The 19,939-nt window shown below is 41.2% G+C and overlaps 1 protein-coding gene across 1 annotated transcript in view; it reads left to right on the top strand.

The window, feature by feature from the left end:
- Window positions 1-19,939, top strand: part of SLC41A2 (solute carrier family 41 member 2) — a 122,557-nt gene that overhangs the window by 50,962 nt on the left and 51,656 nt on the right. Inside the window, exons 5-8 of the mRNA XM_069099390.1 lie at window positions 138-282; window positions 5,817-5,963; window positions 17,536-17,683; window positions 19,195-19,274. Coding sequence (XP_068955491.1) covers window positions 138-282; window positions 5,817-5,963; window positions 17,536-17,683; window positions 19,195-19,274 — 520 coding nt within the window. The remainder of the gene's footprint in view (window positions 1-137; window positions 283-5,816; window positions 5,964-17,535; window positions 17,684-19,194; window positions 19,275-19,939) is intronic.

Raw genomic sequence — 19,939 nt, 5'->3', positions numbered from 1 at the left:
ATGTAGCTAGAGTCCTGTGTACAACAATTTCTCTTCATTTCCTGTGTGGGAGATTTATGACTTTAAGAAAAGTGCTTATGAATGCAGCTACTTAATAGAGAATCCTGTCTGAATGGAATCTTGTTTTCCCTCCTCAGGTTCAGGCAACAGTGGTAGGTTTTTTAGCCGCAGTGGCAGCGATCATTCTGGGCTGGATTCCAGAAGGGAGATACCGCCTGGATCATTCCATCCTACTGTGTGCCAGCAGTGTGGCCACTGCCTTCATTGCATCTCTCTTGCAGGGTGAGAAGCTGCTTTATGAACATCTATTGTCTTTTAAACAATGATCAGTGATTCATATCTGTTTCATTTGTGATTGAAATTATATTTGAAATGTCCATTTTTAGCTTTTAGGAATTTGACAGCTGACTGTGATCTGGTATAGTTTGGACCTCTTCATGGTGTGAGTGACAGTCCTGATAAAGGTTCAAGAAAATGCTCTGAGCACTGAATTTCCTGATAGGGTGGTTTAGTTAAATTAATTGAGAAAGTTTTTTGGAAAATGTCCAGAGGTTTTCCTGGCAAAGTGTATTTGAGTTACAACAAAGATTCCAGGAATTCTGTACAGTTCCAAGGACAGTTCCTGTGGTAGAAGAAAAAGTTTCAACTTTACAAAAAATTTGAAGCATTTCTCTGCAATGACAGTAGGTAATTGTATGCCTTCCCACAATATGTTGTTGGCTACACAATTCTCAAAGCCTCTGATTTTTAAAAATTAATCCACTAAAACAGAATTTTGCCTTGAATCTAGAATCTGAGTTGGAAGGGCCCTTAAGACTAATCTAACTATGGAGTTATCTTTTTTCATTTTTATTCATTAATGTAAAGTCTCCAGGAAAGAGACATTTTCCAGTAAAAACCACAAAGCTGTATCTTTTCATATTTAAAAATATTTGCCATCTCCTTGTCCTTGAATCAGCAGCAAGGTTTAATCTAAAAGATTCCAGGGCTGAGTAAGCACAGAAGTAAACAAACCACTTTAAGTAGCCTCTGGAAACTTAACAACATCATGAAAGTGGAAAATATTTTTTCCAGATTGTGGCAACCCTTAAATGCCACTCTACAAAGCTAACATTTTAATCATTGGGGGGAGGGGTCAAGGAAGATTTATGAACTGGGGAGTGACAAGGTTAATTTAGCCTGTGTCTTTGTTTTGGTGACCATATCATGAATAGACTGGAAAATCAAGAGATTGGGGGCAGGCAGAGCAGTTAAGGCTCTAGTCGAGTTGTTTAGGTTAGAGGCCATATTTGAACTGGGATGGTGATGGTGGGATTGGAGAGAAGCCAAGTCCGGAGTTAGAGGGGATGGGCTTAGAAGCAAGATGGCAAGAAGCAGAAGAGAGATTGAGGAAATGAGAGTGGCCAACCACATTATCTACAGAAGTGGAGCATTAAAGAATAGACATCAAACTACAGCTTGAGGAGACATTGGGATGAGGGATCCTTTTAGGATACAAGAGATCTGAATGTATTTGTAGGTAATAGGAAGATAAGGAATTTTATTCTGAACTTGATGGATTTAAAAACATTGATATCAGATTCAGAAGGGGCAAAGAAGGAAACATTTATTACATGCTTACTAGATGCCGCTCTACAGAGTTAACATTTTAATCATTGTGGGGGTCAAGGAAAATTTATGAACTGGAGAGTGACAAGGTTCATTTAGCCAATGTCTTTGTTGTGGTGGCTGTACACAGATGGACTAGAAAGTCAAGAGATTGGGAGTGGCAGCTAGGTGGTGCAGTAGATAGAGCCCCGGGCTTGGAACCAGAAACACTCATCTTCCTGAGTTCATATCCAACCTCAGACACTTAGTAGCTGTGTGATCCTAGGCAAGTCACTTAACCCTGTTTGCCTCATCTTAAGTTTCCTCATCTGTAAAATGGGCTAGAGAAGGAAATGGCAAACTGCCCCAGTATCTCTGCCAAGAAAATCCCAAATGGGGTCATGGAGAGTTGGGCACTACTGAAATGACTGATAGCAACAACAAGTGTGTTGGATAATGCTGAGCACTTTACATTTGGTCTCATTTCATTTGATCCTCAAACCCTTCTTGGGAGAAGGTGCTGTTATCATCCTCACTTTGCCACTGGGGAAACTGAGGCAAACAAGTTAAGTGGCTTGCGCAGAATCACCCAGCTAGTACATGTCCGAGGCTGGGTCTGAATTCAGATCTTCCTGACTCCAGGCTTGGCCACTGATCTGCATAAGGGAAAGACTTTATAGTTCACCTAGTCCAAATGTTCACATTATAGATGAGGGATTGAGGCGAAGAGATTTAATGGTTTGCCTCCAAGGTCTTACAGATATTAAGTAGTTGAGCTGAGATTTGGCTCCCTGGCTTCTGACTTCAAATCATTGTTTTTTTTTTTTTTTTATACTGCTCCATGCTGTCTCCATCATGTGCTGGGATTACTTAGTAGGCAGCTGACACTGTGCCTGATGTTGGGGAGACACAGAAAGATTAGGACAAGATACCTAGACTCAGGAGATCTCCCTGGCTCCTGGGCTTCAAGTATAATCTGGAGATTATAAGATTGTTAGAGAGGAAAGGGAGTTCAGGACAGAGCCCTCGGAAATGTTCTCTTGAGGGAACAAGAGACATGAGCAAATTTACTCAAGGAGACCAAGAAGGGTTGGTTAGACTGCTAGGAGCAGGACCAGGAGTGAAATGTTATCCCAGAAAGAAGGGATGGCTATGAGTATGGAATGCTGCCAAGAGGTCAGAGGGACTGAGAGCTGAGTAAAGGGACCAGATCAAGCCATTGAGAGCTTGGTGGTGTAGTGTGGGACTCTGTGACCAGCTGTCCTAAAGTTCTGGACCTGGAATCCAGGTTGAGAGGCTGAGAAGGATGCGGGTGTTGAGGAGACAATGGCAGCAAATGGAGACACTTCTTTCTGGGAGTCTGTAGTGGTAGGAAGAAGTGATTCAGCTTGTTTAGCAGCTTGGGAGCACATGAAGAAAGTGCATGGTGGGGATCAAAGTTTGGCTGGATGTGTGAATGTAATGGGCTGGAATGAAGGATGGTCAGTTGAATTGATCAGCCATAAGGACAAAACTGTGAGTCTAGATCAGGGCTGTGATGGAGTGGGAGAAGAGAGGGGCATGGGGGATGGGGCAGCTGGAGGTTATGGAGTGGATCAGTCAACCATTCCATCAACAAACGTTCTATTAAGCTCTCACTGTGTGTTAAATGTTGTGGTAGGCACTGGGGGTACAAAGACCAAAGTGAAACAATCCCTGCCCTTGAGAAGTTTACTTTCTCTTGGGAGAAACAGCATGGTCACTTGTCAGTAGATAGAAAAGACCATGTAAATGCAAGGTACATTTTCTGTGAAATGTTTCAGGGGGAGGAAGGCACTGACTAGTCTGAGGGGGATCAGGGAAAACCTCCTGGCAGAAGCTGAGCTGCAGAGGAATGTATTCTCTCCCTGGGGGAACAGCCTCTGTATGGGCTGGAGGGAAGAGATATGAGCATTTCCTACTGAGGAACAGTGAGGAGGCCAATTTAGCTGCATCTTAGAGCAAGTTCAGGGGAATAGTAATATGTCACGAGGCTGGAAAAGCAGGTTAGAGTCCCATTGGAAAAGGCTTTCAAAGCTAGACCCAGAGTTTGTATTTGTAGGAATTTCTTTTTTCTTTTTTGTTTTTGTTTTTTTTTTTGGAGGGTAATTGGGGTTAAGTGACTTGCCTAAGGTCACACGGATAGTTTTTGTGTTAAGTGTCTGAGCTTGGATTTGAACTCTGGTCCTCCTGACTCTAGGGCCGGTGCTCTATTCACTGCGCCACCTAGCCGCCCCTGTAGGAATTTCTTGACTTCAAGAGTGACAGCTCAGAACAGTCTTTCAGCTGTAAGAAAGATGAATGGGAGAGACTTGAAGCAAAAGGACCAGTTAGGCTCTTGAAATTGGTCAAGCCATTGGACCTCGTCTGTTTTTAAGGTGTGATTTTCTTCAGTATTTTTTGGTGCCTCTTTTACCAAACTGTTAACTCTTTTTGCATGATTTTCTTGCATCACTCTCATTTCTCTTCTCAGTTTTTCCTCTACCTCTCTTACTTGCTTTTAAAAATCCTTTTTGAACTTTTCCATGGCCTGAGACCAATTCATATTTTTCTTTGAGGCTTTGGATATAGCATTTTTTACTTTGTTGTCTTCTTTTGAGTTTGTGTTTTGTTCTTCCCTGTCAGCATAGTAACTTTGTATAGTTAGGATCTCTTTCTGTTGTTGCTCATTTTTCCACCTTTTCCTTAAATTCTAACTCTGTGGTTAAGTGGGGCTCTGCTTTTGGAGTGGAAGGGCACTGTCCCAAGCTTCAGGTTTTTATGTGCAGCTATTTTCAGAGGTAATTCTGGGGACCTATATAGGAATTTTCAGTTCTTCCAAGGTGGTATGATCTAGAGAGAGGTGTTTACTACTCTCCTGGTCTTTGTTCTGGTCTGTGAGTGACCACAAGCACCCTGATGATGACAGGGCATGTGATCAGTGTGTAAGGTCACACTTTTCTACTAGCCACATCTCCCTGTTTGTGGTATCTGACAGTAGCAGAAGCTGCCACCACCAGCTGTTACAGAGACTGTACTTGAAGGTTTGTAGCACACTGTAAGGAGGCCTTATGACACCCATGTGAGATAGGGGCTCTTATCACCCCCATTTTATAGATCAAACTATAGAGAAGCAGAATGACCTGCTCAGGGGGACATGGCTAGGAAGAGTCTGAGGAATGAATTGAATTTGAGTCTTCCTCATAACAAGGTCAGAGTGCTATTGAATTTTCCATCTAGAACCCATAGAAAACTCAAACCCTGTTATATGTTGATTGTGACATTCCTTCAGCATCTATTAAATTTGATTAGGCAGCCATTTATTAAGTGTGCCCTATCTGCAGAGAACTGCTTTGTGTCAGACTTAATCTAACCACAAGACTCTAAGGAACAATGTCACAGGGTCCCCTAGTCATTTTTGCCTAGTCCTGGTGTCTCAGAGTGGGAGGGGATCCAAGAGATCCTCATCCCACCTGTACCTGGACAGAAATCCCTTTCACGGTGTCTTATCCTCTTCTTGAACCCTCCAGTGATGGGGAATCCTCTGTAATTCTGACTGATGATTTATTTCCCCAAGGTGAGTATCTTAAAATAGAATTTTTAAAGCTCATTGTATGTGTTTTGCCATCTAGAACTCATTGTTACTTCCTCATTCTGAATATTTCAAAATTTAGATCAGTATAAACAGATTGATTTCTTACTGTTTTCCCCTTAGTTGCTCACACATGTAAACATGACCCACTTTTCTTTGTTGCTCCCAATTACTGCTTCCTTTTGAGGTTTGGAATAAGCATATTGGACCATGAGGCCCTTGCATAAATTAAATCCAAGATACATATGGTAGCAAATTTGAATTTCCCATCTAAATGTTGTTTTTCAGCATCTGCATGGGTTTAATTTATTTCTCCAGATTTACAGAGTAACTGTAAATTTACAGAGTAACTGTCTCCTACTATATAACTCATCATTGAATATCTAGGGAATAATGGATGAAAGAAAATGTTTATCTCAACAGTGACCTCCATTTGAAGTCTTTAGGAGGCATTTTTGCCAAAACATTTTCTTTACATCTTTTGCTTAAGTCATCTAATCAGGGCAGATTGGTTGTTTGGCTCCAGTGATGAATGCGTGTATTTCAGTTTGCCGCACACCCATAGCAAGCTTAGTGTTTTTCTTGAATCATAGGAAAAGGAGTCTTGGTACGAATGACAAACTGACCTTATTTCTTTTAGGGATAATAATGGTTGGTGTCATTGTTGGATCAAAGAAGACTGGCATCAACCCGGACAATGTGGCCACTCCGATTGCTGCTAGTTTTGGGGACCTCATAACTCTGGCCATATTAGCCTGGATAAGTCAGGGTCTTTATGCCTGCCTTGGTAAGTATTTTTAAAACAAAATAAGATAAAGATGTCTTGCAAAACATGCTTGCTGATGGATTGCCCTGGACATCAGATTGTTTCACAAACCCGGTTGTTTCACAGATCTCCTGCCTTAGTGTTATTGTACTCTTAAATAAATGCAATCTAGATTCCTGATGTTCCAGGGTCTCTCTGTTATGGTTACAGGTGGAGGGAGGGGCGAATTATAGAATACTGAGCTATTGAGAGAGGCAGTGTGGGGTAGTGGGTCCCAGTGCTGTGACCCATCTTGCCCATTGTTTTATGTTGTTTGTCCTTTGTTCTTGAAGAGGACCATGACATCAGGAAGGTGACACCGTGACTTACAAGTGGATTTAAGTGAGGCAGGGCTGTGCAAAGTCACCAACCTCACTTTCTCCTCTGGAGCCTTCTGGGCTCAGTGGCCAGATACAGATCAGGACGACTGGAGATGGGCCAGGATGTAGTGGGAAACTTCTTGCCACAACTCAAGTAGAAGAAAAGTGAATATGGGAAGGAGAGGCCTTCTATAGGGTGAACTTGGGTTCTAGTAAGAATATGATTCCTCCATTTCTGGTGAAGTAGTTCCTCATGAGTACTCCTCCCTGTAACCTGATTTCTTCTATGAGATGAGGCATTAGCATATGTAATGCTGAGAACGTGCAACAATATTAGCATACAGCAGTTGTATCTTAGGGTTTAAACCCGAGAAGAAAATTTAGGGATACTTTAGCTGAAGCTCAGAGATGCTCATCTTTAAAGCAGTTAAATAATGGTACTGACTATCAATAGACAAAATACTTTTGTTGAATGATATTCATTGCAGCAATTTTTGCTTTCCTGTATTAACATTATCTTCATTTTGTTGCAGAATCATATAAGATAAAAGGACTAGAAAGGGCTTTAGAGATGGTATAGTCTTAGCTCCTCATTCGTCAGCTAAGGAAACTGAGGACCTGAGAGTTGTCTATGGGCAAGCACCTAGTAAGTGGAAGAATGAAAAGAATAGAGATCATTCCGTACTCTTACTCATAGATTCAATCATAGTTGCATTGCGTTTTTATGTACGGGGAATATCTTGCCTTGACAAGTTAATATCTTTTTTATTTTTAAACCAAGATGTTTGAGTATGTTTACTTTTACTTAGCAAGGATTAATGTAAAAAGACCAATTTAACTGAAGCCTTTAGCTAGTCCTCTGGTGATTATCAGGACTGCCCATTTTCAAACTGGTTCTTTTTGTTTTTGGAGTGGAGAAGGCAGGGCAATTGGGGTTAAGTACCCAAGGTCACACAGCTATTAAGTGTGTCAAGTATGTGAAGCCAGATTTGAACTCAGGTCCTCCTGACTCCAGGGCCAGTGCTGTCTTCACTGCATCATCCAGCTGCCCCTCAAGCTAGTTCTTGATGGCTGTAATGTAATGTTCTCAAGATTGCAGTGTGTGAAGAATCCAACATGTCATTTGGGAATCACTCCCACATGTATAGGGATTATTAAAGCTCTCTCTCCTCCCACTTTATTTTTTTATTTTTATTTTTTTTATCAAATGACTTATTAACTTCTAGTTTACATCATTCATTTCTGTAAGATTTTGAGTTACAAATTTTCCCCCCGTTTTTCCCCTACCTACCACCCCAAAATAATAATCCCACTGGATATCCCCTCCTCCAATCTGCTCTCTCCCATATCTTCTCCCATACCTCCTCTGACTTTCCAGTAGGGCATGGTGGATCTCTATGCCCAGTGCCTGTATATTTTATTTCCCAGTTACATGTAAAATAATATTAATTAATTATTAATAATTAATAATAGTATATATATATATATTATTTTAAACATTTGATTTTAAAACTTTGAATTCCAGATTCATTCCCTTCCTGCCTTGTCACCCACCCTTGCTGGGAAGATAAGCAATTCAATATAGGTTGTACATATGTAGCTATGCAAAACATTTCCATAGTAGATATATTGTAAAAGACTCACTATATTTCCCTCCCTCCTATCCCACCTCCCACTTGTTCCATTCTCTACTTTGACCCTGTCCCTTTTAAAAAGTGGGTGCTTCCAACTTTCTTTCCCCCCAGCCTGCCCTCCCTTCCATCATCCCCCCTCTCATCACCTTCTCCCTTACTCTCCTGTAGGGTGAGATACCCTATTTAGTGTGTATGTCATTCCCTTCCCGAGCCAAATTCAATGAGAATAAGGTTGACCCATTCCCTTTTGCCATCCTGTTCTTCCCCTCCATTGTAACCATTTTCCCTTGCCTCTTCTATATGATAGTTTACCCCCATTCTGTCTCTCCCCATTTCCTCTCATTATGTTCCGCTCTCACCTCTTAATTTTACCTTTTAAGTATCATCCCTTCCTATTAAATTGGTCCTGTGTCCTCTATGTATACCTGTACACATATATACACACACTCACATATGTATTCATATGCCCATATACCCCCCTATATAGACATATATATGTATGTGTATACACACACACACATTTCTATTCCCTTCAACTATTCTCATACTGAGAAAAGTTTCATAAGTTACAATTATCATTTTTCCATGTAGGAATGTTAATAGTTCAACTTTGATAAGTTCCTTATGATTTCTTTTCCCTGTTTGCCTTCTCATGCTTCTCTTGCTTCTTATATCTGAATGTCAGATTTTCTATTCAACTCTGGTTTTTTCATCAAGAATGCTTGAAAGTCCTCTATTTCACTGAATAACCATATTTTCCCCTGAAACATGATACTCAGTTTTTCTGGGTAGATGATTCTTGCTTTTAATCCCAGCTCCTTTGGCCTCCGGAATATCATATTCCCAGTCCTTCGATCCCTCAATGTAGAAGCTGCCAGATCTTGTGTTATCCTGATTGTGTTTCCACAATATTCAAATTGTTTCTTCCTGGTTGCTTGCAACATTTTCTCCTTGATCTGGGAATTCTGGAACGTGGCTACAATATTCATAGGGGTTTTCTTTTGGGGATCTTTTCCAGGAGGTGATTGATGGATTCTTTTTTTTTTTTTTTGCTTTTTTTTGGAGGACAATTTGGGTTAAGTTTCTTGCCCAGGATCACATGGAAATTTTTTGTGTTAAGTGTCTGAGGCCGGATTTGAACTCAGGTCCTCCTGACTCCAGGGCTGGTGCTCTATTCACTGCACCACCTAGCTGTGAATTCTTTCAACCTCTATTTTGCCCTCTGGTTCTAAAACATGAGGGCAAGTTTCCTTGAGAATTTCTTGAAGGATGATTTCTAGGTTCTTTTTTTTGATCATGGCTTTCAGATAGTCCAATAATTTTTAAATTATCTCTCCTGGATCTATTTTCCAGGTCAGTGGTTTTCCCAATGAGATATTTCACATTGTCTTCTATTTTTTAATTTGTTTGGATCTGTTTAATAGTATCTTGATTTCTCATAAAGTCTCTAGCTTCCATTTGCTCTAGTCTAATTCTGAAGGAATGATTCTCTTCAATGAGCTTTTGAGATTCTTTTTCCATCTGGCAAATTCAGCTTTTTAAGGCATTCTTCTCTTCATTGCCTTTTTGAGCCTCTTTTGCCATTTGAGTCAGTCTGTTTTTTAAGGTGTTATTCTCTTCAGTCAGGTTGTTGACTCTCATTTCATAATTTTCTTGCATCATTCTCATTTCTCTTCCCAATTTTTCCTCCACTTCTCTTATTTGGTTTTCAAAATCCTTTTTAAGCTCCTCTATGGCCTATAACCAACTTGTATTTTTCTTGGAAGCTTTTGGTGCAGTTGTTCTGACTTCACTGTCTTCCTCTTGTTCCATGCTTTCATCTTTTTTGTCCCCAAAATAGGAGTGTAAAGTTGGGTTGCTCTGCTTGCTTTGCTTGCTTATGTTGCCACTCTACTTGACTTTTGAGCTTTTTGCCATAGTAGAATTCTGCTACCAGAGAGGAGAGCTCTGTCCAAATTGCTGGGGTTTTCTCAGCTGCTGAAGGTATTAGTTGGGTGCCCTCTCTGAGCCTCCACACACTCTGGTAAGCTGGTCACACACCCCAGGACTTCCACCCTAGACAGTGATTCAGATCCAAGCAGGTTAAAGCAAGAGTGATTACCCCTCAGACTGATTGCTTGGTTCCCCTACAGTCTGCAGGCCAGTAGCTGAAGCTGCCATGTGGCGGCGGCTGCATGGCCGCAGCGCCTCAGCAGCTTCTCCCTCCAGGGGATAAAGGCTGGACCGTACTTCCAAACTACTGGATCCCAAGGTCCACACTGCACTGCCCTTTCGCTTTGTGCTTAGCATCTACGGGTTGATAATTATGGAAACCACCACAGCTGCTGGTGATCTGAAGTCCCTGCAGCCGGAAGCTGGTCAGGCCGCCCTGAGGCTAAGACCTGTGGCTTGAGCTGGGCTGGGGTTGGCTCCCAGAAGGCTCTGCTGGCTGCTTCCTGCCGGTTTGCTGCGCTGTCCTCAGCAGGAGGTTAGCTTCTCTGTGTCATTTTGTGGGTTCTGTAGCTCCAAAGTTTGTTCAGAGTCACCTTTTACATGAATTGGAAGAGGTGGAAGCCAGAACCCTGTGGAATTCCTGTTTCTACTCTGCCATCTTGACTCCACCCCCCTCTCCTCCCACTTTAGACAGATCCAAGGATGTCACTTTGTGAAGTACTAAAGAGAACTTTGGTGGTTTTCCATAAAGGATTTTACTGATTTAAACATCTTATTATATATGTTATTTAGATGTTCATGCAGGAAAAGTGAATATATGGAAACTGTTGTTTATTCATCACGAATACATTTCTCAGTCTGAATCTTGAAGGCCATGAATGCTGCCCCTTCAAGACTGAAATCCTTTGATCCTAATAAACCCACACAACGACAGCTTGGTGGGAAAAGCAGAGGGAGCTGAAAGATGTTGAGAAGCATGGCGGTTAAGTCAAAGCATAGATGATGCCACATTGTCTTTATCTCAACACTTAGACCTTAGCTTCTTGTAATTACAGAGAGCTTTGTTTATTCTCTCATTAATTCCTGATGCTATTACCTTCCTCTGCCTCCCTCCCGTGGAGACTCTTCCCTCCCAGGAGATTTACTCCTCTCCCTTGATTTTCTTCAGTGAAACATCATCCATTTTCTGCCCACTAGATGGAGATATCCCCCCAGACTCTGTCCTGGAAACTCTTTCTTCTTTCTCCAAACCTTCTCCTGGTGATTGCCTGCAATCCCATGGGTTCAGTTACCATCTCCATGCAGAGGACTCCCAGACCTTTGTGTCTCAGCCTAGTGTCTCTCCTGAGTGCCAGCCCCACTTCGGCATCACCAGACCACCTGTTGGACAGGTGTCTTGGACTCCACATTACCCTAATGGAACCTTTTGTCTTCCCTTCTTAGTATAGCCCTGCTCTGGACCTGCTGTTGTGAGGAGAGCACCAACATCTTTCTCTTCACTCGGGTTTATAGTCTTGGACCTTCACATCCTTTCAGTTGCCAAATCCTACCAGTTTTCATCTATAACATATCTCACATTTCCCCTTCTCTCCATCCCCACAACCACCATTCCAAGTTTCTCTTAAACTTTTCCAACAGCCTTTGTTTGGAATACTGTCTCCTTAGCCCATCCTTCATAGAACTGCCAAAATAATTTCCCTAAAGTACAAGTATGATCACATCACTCCCTTCCTCAAGAAGCTTCTGTGACTCTCCATTGCTTCCAGACTTCTCAACTTGACTCCCCCCTACACACCCTTAATAGTATTATTTTTTCCAATTACATGTAAAGGATAGTTTTCAACATTCACTTTTATAAAGTTTTGAGTTCAGATTTTTTCTCCCTCCCTCACCTACCCCTTCCCCAAGACAGCATGCAATCTGATATAGGCTATACATGTACAGTCATATTAAACATTTCCATGTTAGTCATGTTGTGAAAGAAGAATTTGTTGTTTTTCTCTTTCTTGTGGTTTTTCCCTTTTGTTCTAAGAGAAAAACAACAAAAAAGAGAAAATAGTATGCTTCAGTCTGCATTTAGACTCCATAGTTCTTTCTCTGGAAGTGGATAACATTTTCCATCAAGAGTCTTTGGAATTGTCTTAGATCATTGCATTGCTCGTAAGAGCTAATTCTGTCAAAGTTGGTCATTGCACAGTGTTGCTGTTATTGTGTACAATGGTCTCCCAGTTCTGCTCACTTCATTCAGCAGCAGTTCATGCAAGTCTCTCCAGGTTTTTCTGAAATCCACCTACTCACCATTTCTTAAAGCACAATAGTATTCCATCACAATCTTTTACCATGACTTGTTCAGCCATTCCCCAATTTTTGGACATCCCCTCAATTTCCAGTTCTTTGCCACCACAAAGGGAGCTGCTATAAATATTTTTGTACGTTTGGATCCTTTTCCTTTTATTTTATGATCTCTTTGTAATACAGACCTAGACGTAGTATTGCTGGGTCAAAGGGGATGCACAGTTTTTTAGCCCTTTGGGCATATCAACTTGATTTTTAAGGCCCTTTGTACATGGCCTACTTGACTTTGTTCTCTATCTTGCCCTCTCCTTTCTCTAGCCACACCAGCCCACTTCTTCCTCAAATCTGACTTTCCAGACTCCCAGACCATCCCTTACCTCATGCTTAGAGTGCGTTTGCTCCCTCTTTATCTGAGCCTCTTAAAATCCCAGGCTCCCCAAGACCTTTGGGACACCCTTTCAGATTCCCCTCACTTTAGTGTTCTCTCCCTCCTCACATGATCATGTCCATAATTAATTTGTTTATGGGCTCTATATCCCCTGGAAAAATGGAAACTTCATGAGGTCAGGGGCTGTTTTTCACTTTGTCTCTGTGTCCCTAGCACAGTGCTAGGATTGCTCAGAGTCAGTACTTAGCGACTGAGATTTGGAGTGCATAGTTCAAGAATCATTATACCCTTCTATCTACTTAGAAACGGACACTCAGAGACTACACAAATGTCAGGCAGCTTGAAAGCAATGGGACCCAAGCCCAAGGCTCTGATGCCATATGCCATTAAATAGTGAAATGCAGAGAGAATTTTTTTGTCTTAAGATATTTTGATGCCTTTTATTCTTGACCTGACAGTCAAGATTTTTATAAAGCCCCTTTCCCCTCCCTCCACTGAACTTTTCTTTGTCACAAAGAAAATTGGTCAAGCAAAAATAATGACTGCATCCAATTGATGATAAAGTTATGTTTCGACTTGCAGAGAGTCTGATAAGTACCCTAGATGTTCTGGAAGGTGACTTCTGGTTAAATACAGATTATTATATTAACTGTGAGCTCATCTGTTGGGCTTTTAATTTAGAAGGAAGCGGCTCTTTTGTGCTTTCATTTGATGCCACAGTCATGGTTACTTTTAAGTGAATGATATCTCTTTGCAGGATTATATCATTAGTGGCTCTTAAGTCCCCTCTTTTAATGTTCAGTCATCTAGAAAAGAATCTTATCTCTAAGAAAAATAATGTTTGACATGTTTCTTTATTTGTCAGTTTATACTATCCGTAATAATTTTGATACAATTTGGTTGGTTGGATATAATTTAACTACACATGTTCTTCTTGATGCTGTTTGATGGGACCAGGAGGGTTACATTTTACAGGTTCTTAAAATAGAACAGAATTACTGTAAAACACTTTGGCAAGGCATATCGTACCAGATTTCCCTCACTAATTTCATAGTTTCTTTTGCTATGGTGAACTCTGAAGACTCGGACAATTCAGTTATTTAACAGAACATTCGTTGAGCACTGGCAGGTACAGTGGGCTGCTTTCCCTGTGGTCAAGGGTTGAGATGTGAAAGGATAGTTTCTTTAGTCATTGATTTTATTCTTTATCCATTTTGCCTTAAATGGTTAAAGATGATACCGAGTTTTTCTCTTAGATTATAATAGATTAGTAACTGGATTGAATTAGAGTTTTTCTTAGCGGTTTCAATGCCCCTTTCCCCTCAGGACTTCCGAAGTTAGCAGTTACTTGCAAATGGCATTCTTCCTAACTGGGAAAGTCTTAGTTTTCCTTATCCAGAAATACTGGCACATTGTATACAGTTGTGGGTGCTCCATTTTAGGAGGGACATTGGTCTACTGGAGCATGTCCTGAGGAGGGAATAGTGACCCCATGTGAAAGAACTGGGGATGCTTAGCCTTGAGAAGCCTTACAGGGACATGCTAGGGGAAGGAAGAAGTGGCAGCTGGCTTCAGGGTTTGAAAGATCATTGTATAGAAAAGGCCTTCTGTTTGGGCCCAGGGGGAAGGACTTGGAACAGTGGATTGAAGCTTAATTTAAGCTTCTTGAAGGCAGGGACCGTTTAGATTTTGCTTTGGATCTCCAACAGTTAACAAAGTACCAGGTACATAGTAGGAGATTAATGCTTATTGATTAATTAGATGGTAGTTGATGTAGGCTCCAGCAGATTTCCAAAGATAAACTGTGTGCACAAAATCAGTATGATCAAAGAAGCATGACCAGAGCAAGATGCCGTTGGGACATGTGGCCTGAGTTAAGGACAGATCCTTTAGTTCACCAGGACACTTACTGGCTATTGAAAGACCTTGAGGAAAGCGACTGCTATGTCGGGTAGATCCTCTCTGAGAGATCAAGGGGAAGACTTGGGCAACAATTGTTTAAAATGAGAAGGGGCAAGAGCTTGGAAGTCACACATGTATCAGGGAAGTCATGCCGGGTCTCACAGATTCTGAGTAGGCTACACTAGGACCAACATTTATAATGTGCCGACTATGTGCCAAGCATTGGGCTAAGTACTGGAGATAACAATAACACCAAAGAAAGACAGTCTCTGTATACAGGGAGCTTGTAATTTAATTGGGAGAGACAGTACACAAAAGAAAACTGAAACAGGGGTGTGGTGGTACCAGAAAGTCCCAGCAGGGTAGTGGTGGCCACTGAAGAGAGGCTGGGATTACATTCTCCAATCAGAGCGGTGGAAATAATTGAGGTCCTTGATGAGGTGTGAGTACCAAAGCAGTTTCCCTCCTGATGAACTTATCCTGGGGGTAATTCAGATTGAGTTTGCAGTCCACTGAAACCCTCAGACCTTTTTTTTTTTAAACAACTAATCTGTAACCCTGCCTCTACCATTTTGTAATTGTGACATTGATTATGTACTGAAGTGTAAAACTTCCTATTTAGTCCTGCTGACTTTCTTCTTACCAGATTCAACCCAGTATTCCATCCTGAGCCTCTGGGCTGCATAAAACTCACAATACTCCGGAGTGTGACCTGAATCAGATTAAAAGTAGAGTTCCTATCTGGTCTCAGTGTGGTGATGTGATAATAAGAAAAGAAACATATAAACATGTGTGTTTTCTAGGTCATTGTGCACCTATGGGGATCCTGGGGTATGGGTTACTGGCCCCTCTTTCTGTTTGCATTTGACAACACTGTTCTAAGTCTGTCAGGACCCTTTCAGATCCTGACACTGTCACCAAATATATTAGCTGTCCCTCCTAGTTTGGTGCTGTCTGAGAATCTGATGGGTGTCTCATCTCTACCTTTATCCATCCACTGATAAAAATGTTAAGCAGGCCTGGGCTAGACAAATCCAGGCTGCTTCCTGGCCATTTCCAGACTCTCTCTTTCCTTTCTCCCTCTCACTCCCATCAGAGTGGAAGCTGCTTGAGGACAGGGATTGTCTTATGTCTAGCATGTATCACTTAGCATGACACATAGTGATTGCTTAATGAATGCTTTTACCACTCATTCATCGATGTTATTCATTTGTTTATTTGCTGTGTTGACATTTAGACATTAACAACAATTTGTATCTGACCATTCACCCATATCAGAATCCATGATTGTATTATGGTCTAGTCAATTTCTCTCCATCTTTTCCACAAGAATGGCATGAGATGCATTATCAAAAGATTTGTAGAAATCTAAACTATTCCCTTCATCTACTGACTTAATAAACTTGTGGAAAAATGAATTTTTTTTTTTTGCTCTAGCATGATCTGTTCCTGATAAAGTCATAGTGGCCTTTTCAAGCTACTGTTTCTCTCTCTTCCTTGGTGTTTACCACCCATCTCTTTAAGGATTCATTTCCAGAATTTTCCAGAAGTATAGATTCTATATCAGGTTCTCTCGACTTCTTTTACATTTTTTTTCAAGTGTAACCTTTTGGCAGTCTGGTAAAGCTTTTGGACCTTTCTTAGAATGATATTTTTAAATGCATTAAAAAAATAGAGGATTACAAAGGAAACCATTTCTTCTGAAATGAGATTTTTAGAGGTATGTGTGTGTGTGTTGGTGTATATATCAAATATACACACATACACACATATGTATATGTATATATTCATAGGTCCCCAGATGAAGATCCAAGTTTAGAAGGTTGTTCCCATGTAACAATCAGGAGAGTGAGATTAAAACTATGCAGCCCCCATGGCAGACAATCTTGAACTGAAGACACTGGAGCTATTTATCCTGCATGAAAGAAATCTAAAGTCCAGGTGTGGGGTAATGCATCTCTGTTTTCAGATACTTGCAAGGTAGCTGTGTGGGAGATGTATTCAGCTTTTTCTGCTTGGTGTCTGAGGGCAGAAATAGGACCAATTGTTGGAAGTTTGGGAAAGGCAGATTTCATTTCTATATAATGAAGAATCTTCTAATGATTAAAGTCATCTGAAAATGGGTTTGTCTGGAAAAATCTGGAAACAGGGTTTGTGATTCAGGATGGGGGTAGATTTTATGGTTCTGAGGTCTCTTTGAATATTATGATTCTCTGAATTAAGAGGAAAAGGAGAACTGTGGATCCAGACTGTAAATTAACTTATTTTCCCATCCTTTAAAAATCATTGATAAAATTACACAAAATAGAATGTGCAAGTCATCAAATGGAAGGGAACATGAAAATTCATTTACCTGAATGTCACTGCAGAAAGACTTTCTTAGGAAGCAGGACAGCTTGACCAGTGCCATGTACCAAGAGTCTATCATCAAATGGAATGATTTCTTTGTTTCCGCCCTGAGCAATTTCTTCTTCCTCTTACGGACACAGTGTGAGCATTAATGCTGAAAAGTTAGTTTGATGAAATAAAAGACCCCAGAGAAGTGAATGTATGTGTTCTTTCTTTTTACAAGTTGGTGTGGTTTGGTGTTAAAATGATTTTAAACTTTAATTTTCTGAATTAACCTTATACCTTGACAGCTAATAAGTTTGATTTAATCCCCATGGTTTATGGATTTCCAGCATTTGTTAGTTCATTCATTCCACCAACATTTGTCAGAGCCTCTTTTGTAAAGAAGACAGGACCAGAAAGAGCGGTGGGTGGGGAGAGTCACAATGAGATGACCTGGAGCTTCTTACATTCTAGGGGTGGAGGAAGACACCAGCACAGGAGGCTATAATAATCCTGTATTTCAAATTGAATTTAAAATTTGAGTTGCTGTAATTAAGAATTTCAGTGCATGTTTCAAGATCTTACATAGGGGAGACCAAATACTTTAATTTTAATATAAGATATATAATCAGTTAAAACTTTGTTTTTCTTAAGGCTTTCATGGTAATCCATCTACTTTGTCCTCAGGTACATGATTGGATATTTTTTGAACTACACATTAACTGGAATCAATATTTCTTATTACCTTTCAGAGACATACTATTACATAGCTCCTTTAGTTGGTGCCTTTTTCTTGGCTCTGACTCCTATATGGATTGTGATAGCTGCCAAACACCCAGCTACGAGGACTGTTCTCCATTCAGGCTGGGAGCCTGTCATTACAGCGATGGTTATAAGCAGGTGAGTGTCAGATCGTGGACAATGTGGGCATGTGGGTCAAGTGTAGGAAGAGCAAAAATGCTGTTATCTGGTTTGGCATTTAGAGAATTCTCCAGTGCTGAGCAAGGGTGGTTGAAATCCAGAAATGGAAAAATCCTCACTTTTCTAGGGAAGGCTTTACAGACAAGAGAGTGTTTTAGTTTGGCTTTAAAGGACACATTCAATAGGCAAAGGAGAAAGGAGGCTTATGTTGATTCATTATTTTCTTCTAAAAATGAGTTTGTACTTTTTACTCCATATTTGATTTTGAAGATGGGGGGGGATTTTTTTTTTTAAGTACAAAGACAGTTTGATGTAGAGGATAGAGAGCTGGCCTCAGAGTTGAGAAGACCTGTGTTAAAGTCCCACCTCTGATACTGCCTGGCAGTATGACCCTGGATAAGTCATCTGTTTGTTAGTGCTTTTAGCAACTCTCTAAGACCAGAAGTTGCAGAGCAGGTGCTGACATGCATTAGTAGATGGAGTTTCCTCCCTGGGAGTTCACTCTGCCAGTGACATCACACTTCTTGGCCCCATCTCTAGCCTGTTTTTGACCAGTTCTGTGACTTTGCTAGGATGGGGGCCTATGGGCGTGAAACTTGATACCACTTCCAAGAGGCATCTTCTCTGTAAGTCATGATTGTAGGGAGGTGGGAGCGATGGGTCTAGGACCCCCAATTGGTACAGGTCAGGGTAGCACTGGAACCTGGCTGGCTGGTCTTCCTGGCTCCTGAGGCAGGCTCTCAGTCCTCTCACATCATGTGCCTCCCTTGGCTTCTTTCTTTACACCTTACCTGATGTCTTTCTTCATAGGAATGCTAGATATGTCTACAGAGTTCATAATCCAAGTGTAAGATCTTATAAGTTAATTGGCATAGACCTGTGCAATTTGAAAAGTGCTTTACACAAATGATTCCATTGTAACCTCACAGCCTCATATAGCCTCTGTGGGTTTTATGATCTCCATCTTACAGGTGAGGATACTGAAGCTTAGAAAAGTTCCATGACTTGTCTGCGGTCAGAGGGATAAAGAATAGTTAAGTGTTAGTGGTGAGGGGCCCAGATCTTCCTGACCCCCAAGTCCAGCCTTGCTCTGTGCTATGTATCATGGAGAACCAATGCTAAGAGTCAGAGTGGGATCTGAGTCCACATTGGGGTTCACTTTGTGGCAGAACCCATCTCTCATCTTGGCACAGCCTCCAGATAACTAGAGGTTTAGTGTGTCAGTAGAGGCCCACAGGACGGTTTCCTCCCATGCCGCTCACCTCTGCAGGTCCTCTAATCTGTTCCCATGTAATAAACTCATGCCTTTCAAAGGAAACAGGAAGGATCTTCAATGGGCCACTCACAAACCTCTTAGATCTTTGTCATACTTCTTTTGGTTTGACTTTATATTTTCTTCTGACTTTTAACATTTTATAAAAAGACTGTAAAAATAGCAAGTTGTAACTGGTATCTTTTTTTCTTCTAAATGTTCTTCTTTCATGTTTCAGCATTGGGGGCCTTATTCTAGACACAACAGTATCGGATCCGAATTTGGTTGGAATTGTTGTGTACACTCCAGTTATTAATGGTAAGTGCTAAATAAGGTTGGTAGTGAATCTTGGTATAATCGTTCAATGAGTAATTGTCTAGTAACTTTAAGATCTACATCTTGAGAGGTTTTTCTTCTTCTAGCTATCGTTCCCAGGTTTTGACCTTGTTTTCATTGCTCTCAGGATCTACCCTCATCAAGTTACTAAAAATATGAGCTTGTGAGACATGCAGACTTGGTGTTTGAGGGAAAGAGGGGAAGGGAGCAAATGCACTGTAGTGTAAAGACTGTTCGGTTTCAGGTCAGGAGCTCTGAGTTCAAATTCTGCCTCCAATACTTGTAATCTGGCTAGTCACTTAGCTACCTTGAGCCATCAGTAAAAATGAGGTGTTGGGAAGGGTTGAGATGGGCAGGTTCTTGAGGATCATTCCCCATCCAGAGCCTGACCAGAATCACAAAAAGGGTGATTAATCAAGAGTAAGAACAGCTGGGCCTCTCTATGAAGTGAACCTCTGCCTAAGAGTGCGGGCAGGCATTATGCTGATGGGTGATAGACAACTGAAGTGGGACATCTGGGGATGTGAGGCATAGACATGTTTGTGTGCCAGAGGAGGAGCAGGATGTGTGCTGCTCACAGGAGAGGGGCTGAATCAGGCTGTGATCATGAGCCAATCCGCAGGACTTTTGGTTTCAGCTAAATTCCA

Source organism: Petaurus breviceps, unplaced genomic scaffold (genome assembly GCF_028583685.1).
Source record: "Petaurus breviceps papuanus isolate PSGF00001 unplaced genomic scaffold, PetGlider_PUasm1.0 379, whole genome shotgun sequence".
Lineage (NCBI taxonomy): Eukaryota > Metazoa > Chordata > Mammalia > Diprotodontia > Petauridae > Petaurus > Petaurus breviceps.
Note: the sequence above shows the minus strand (reverse complement) of the source record. Positions and strands in the feature narration are given on the sequence as shown.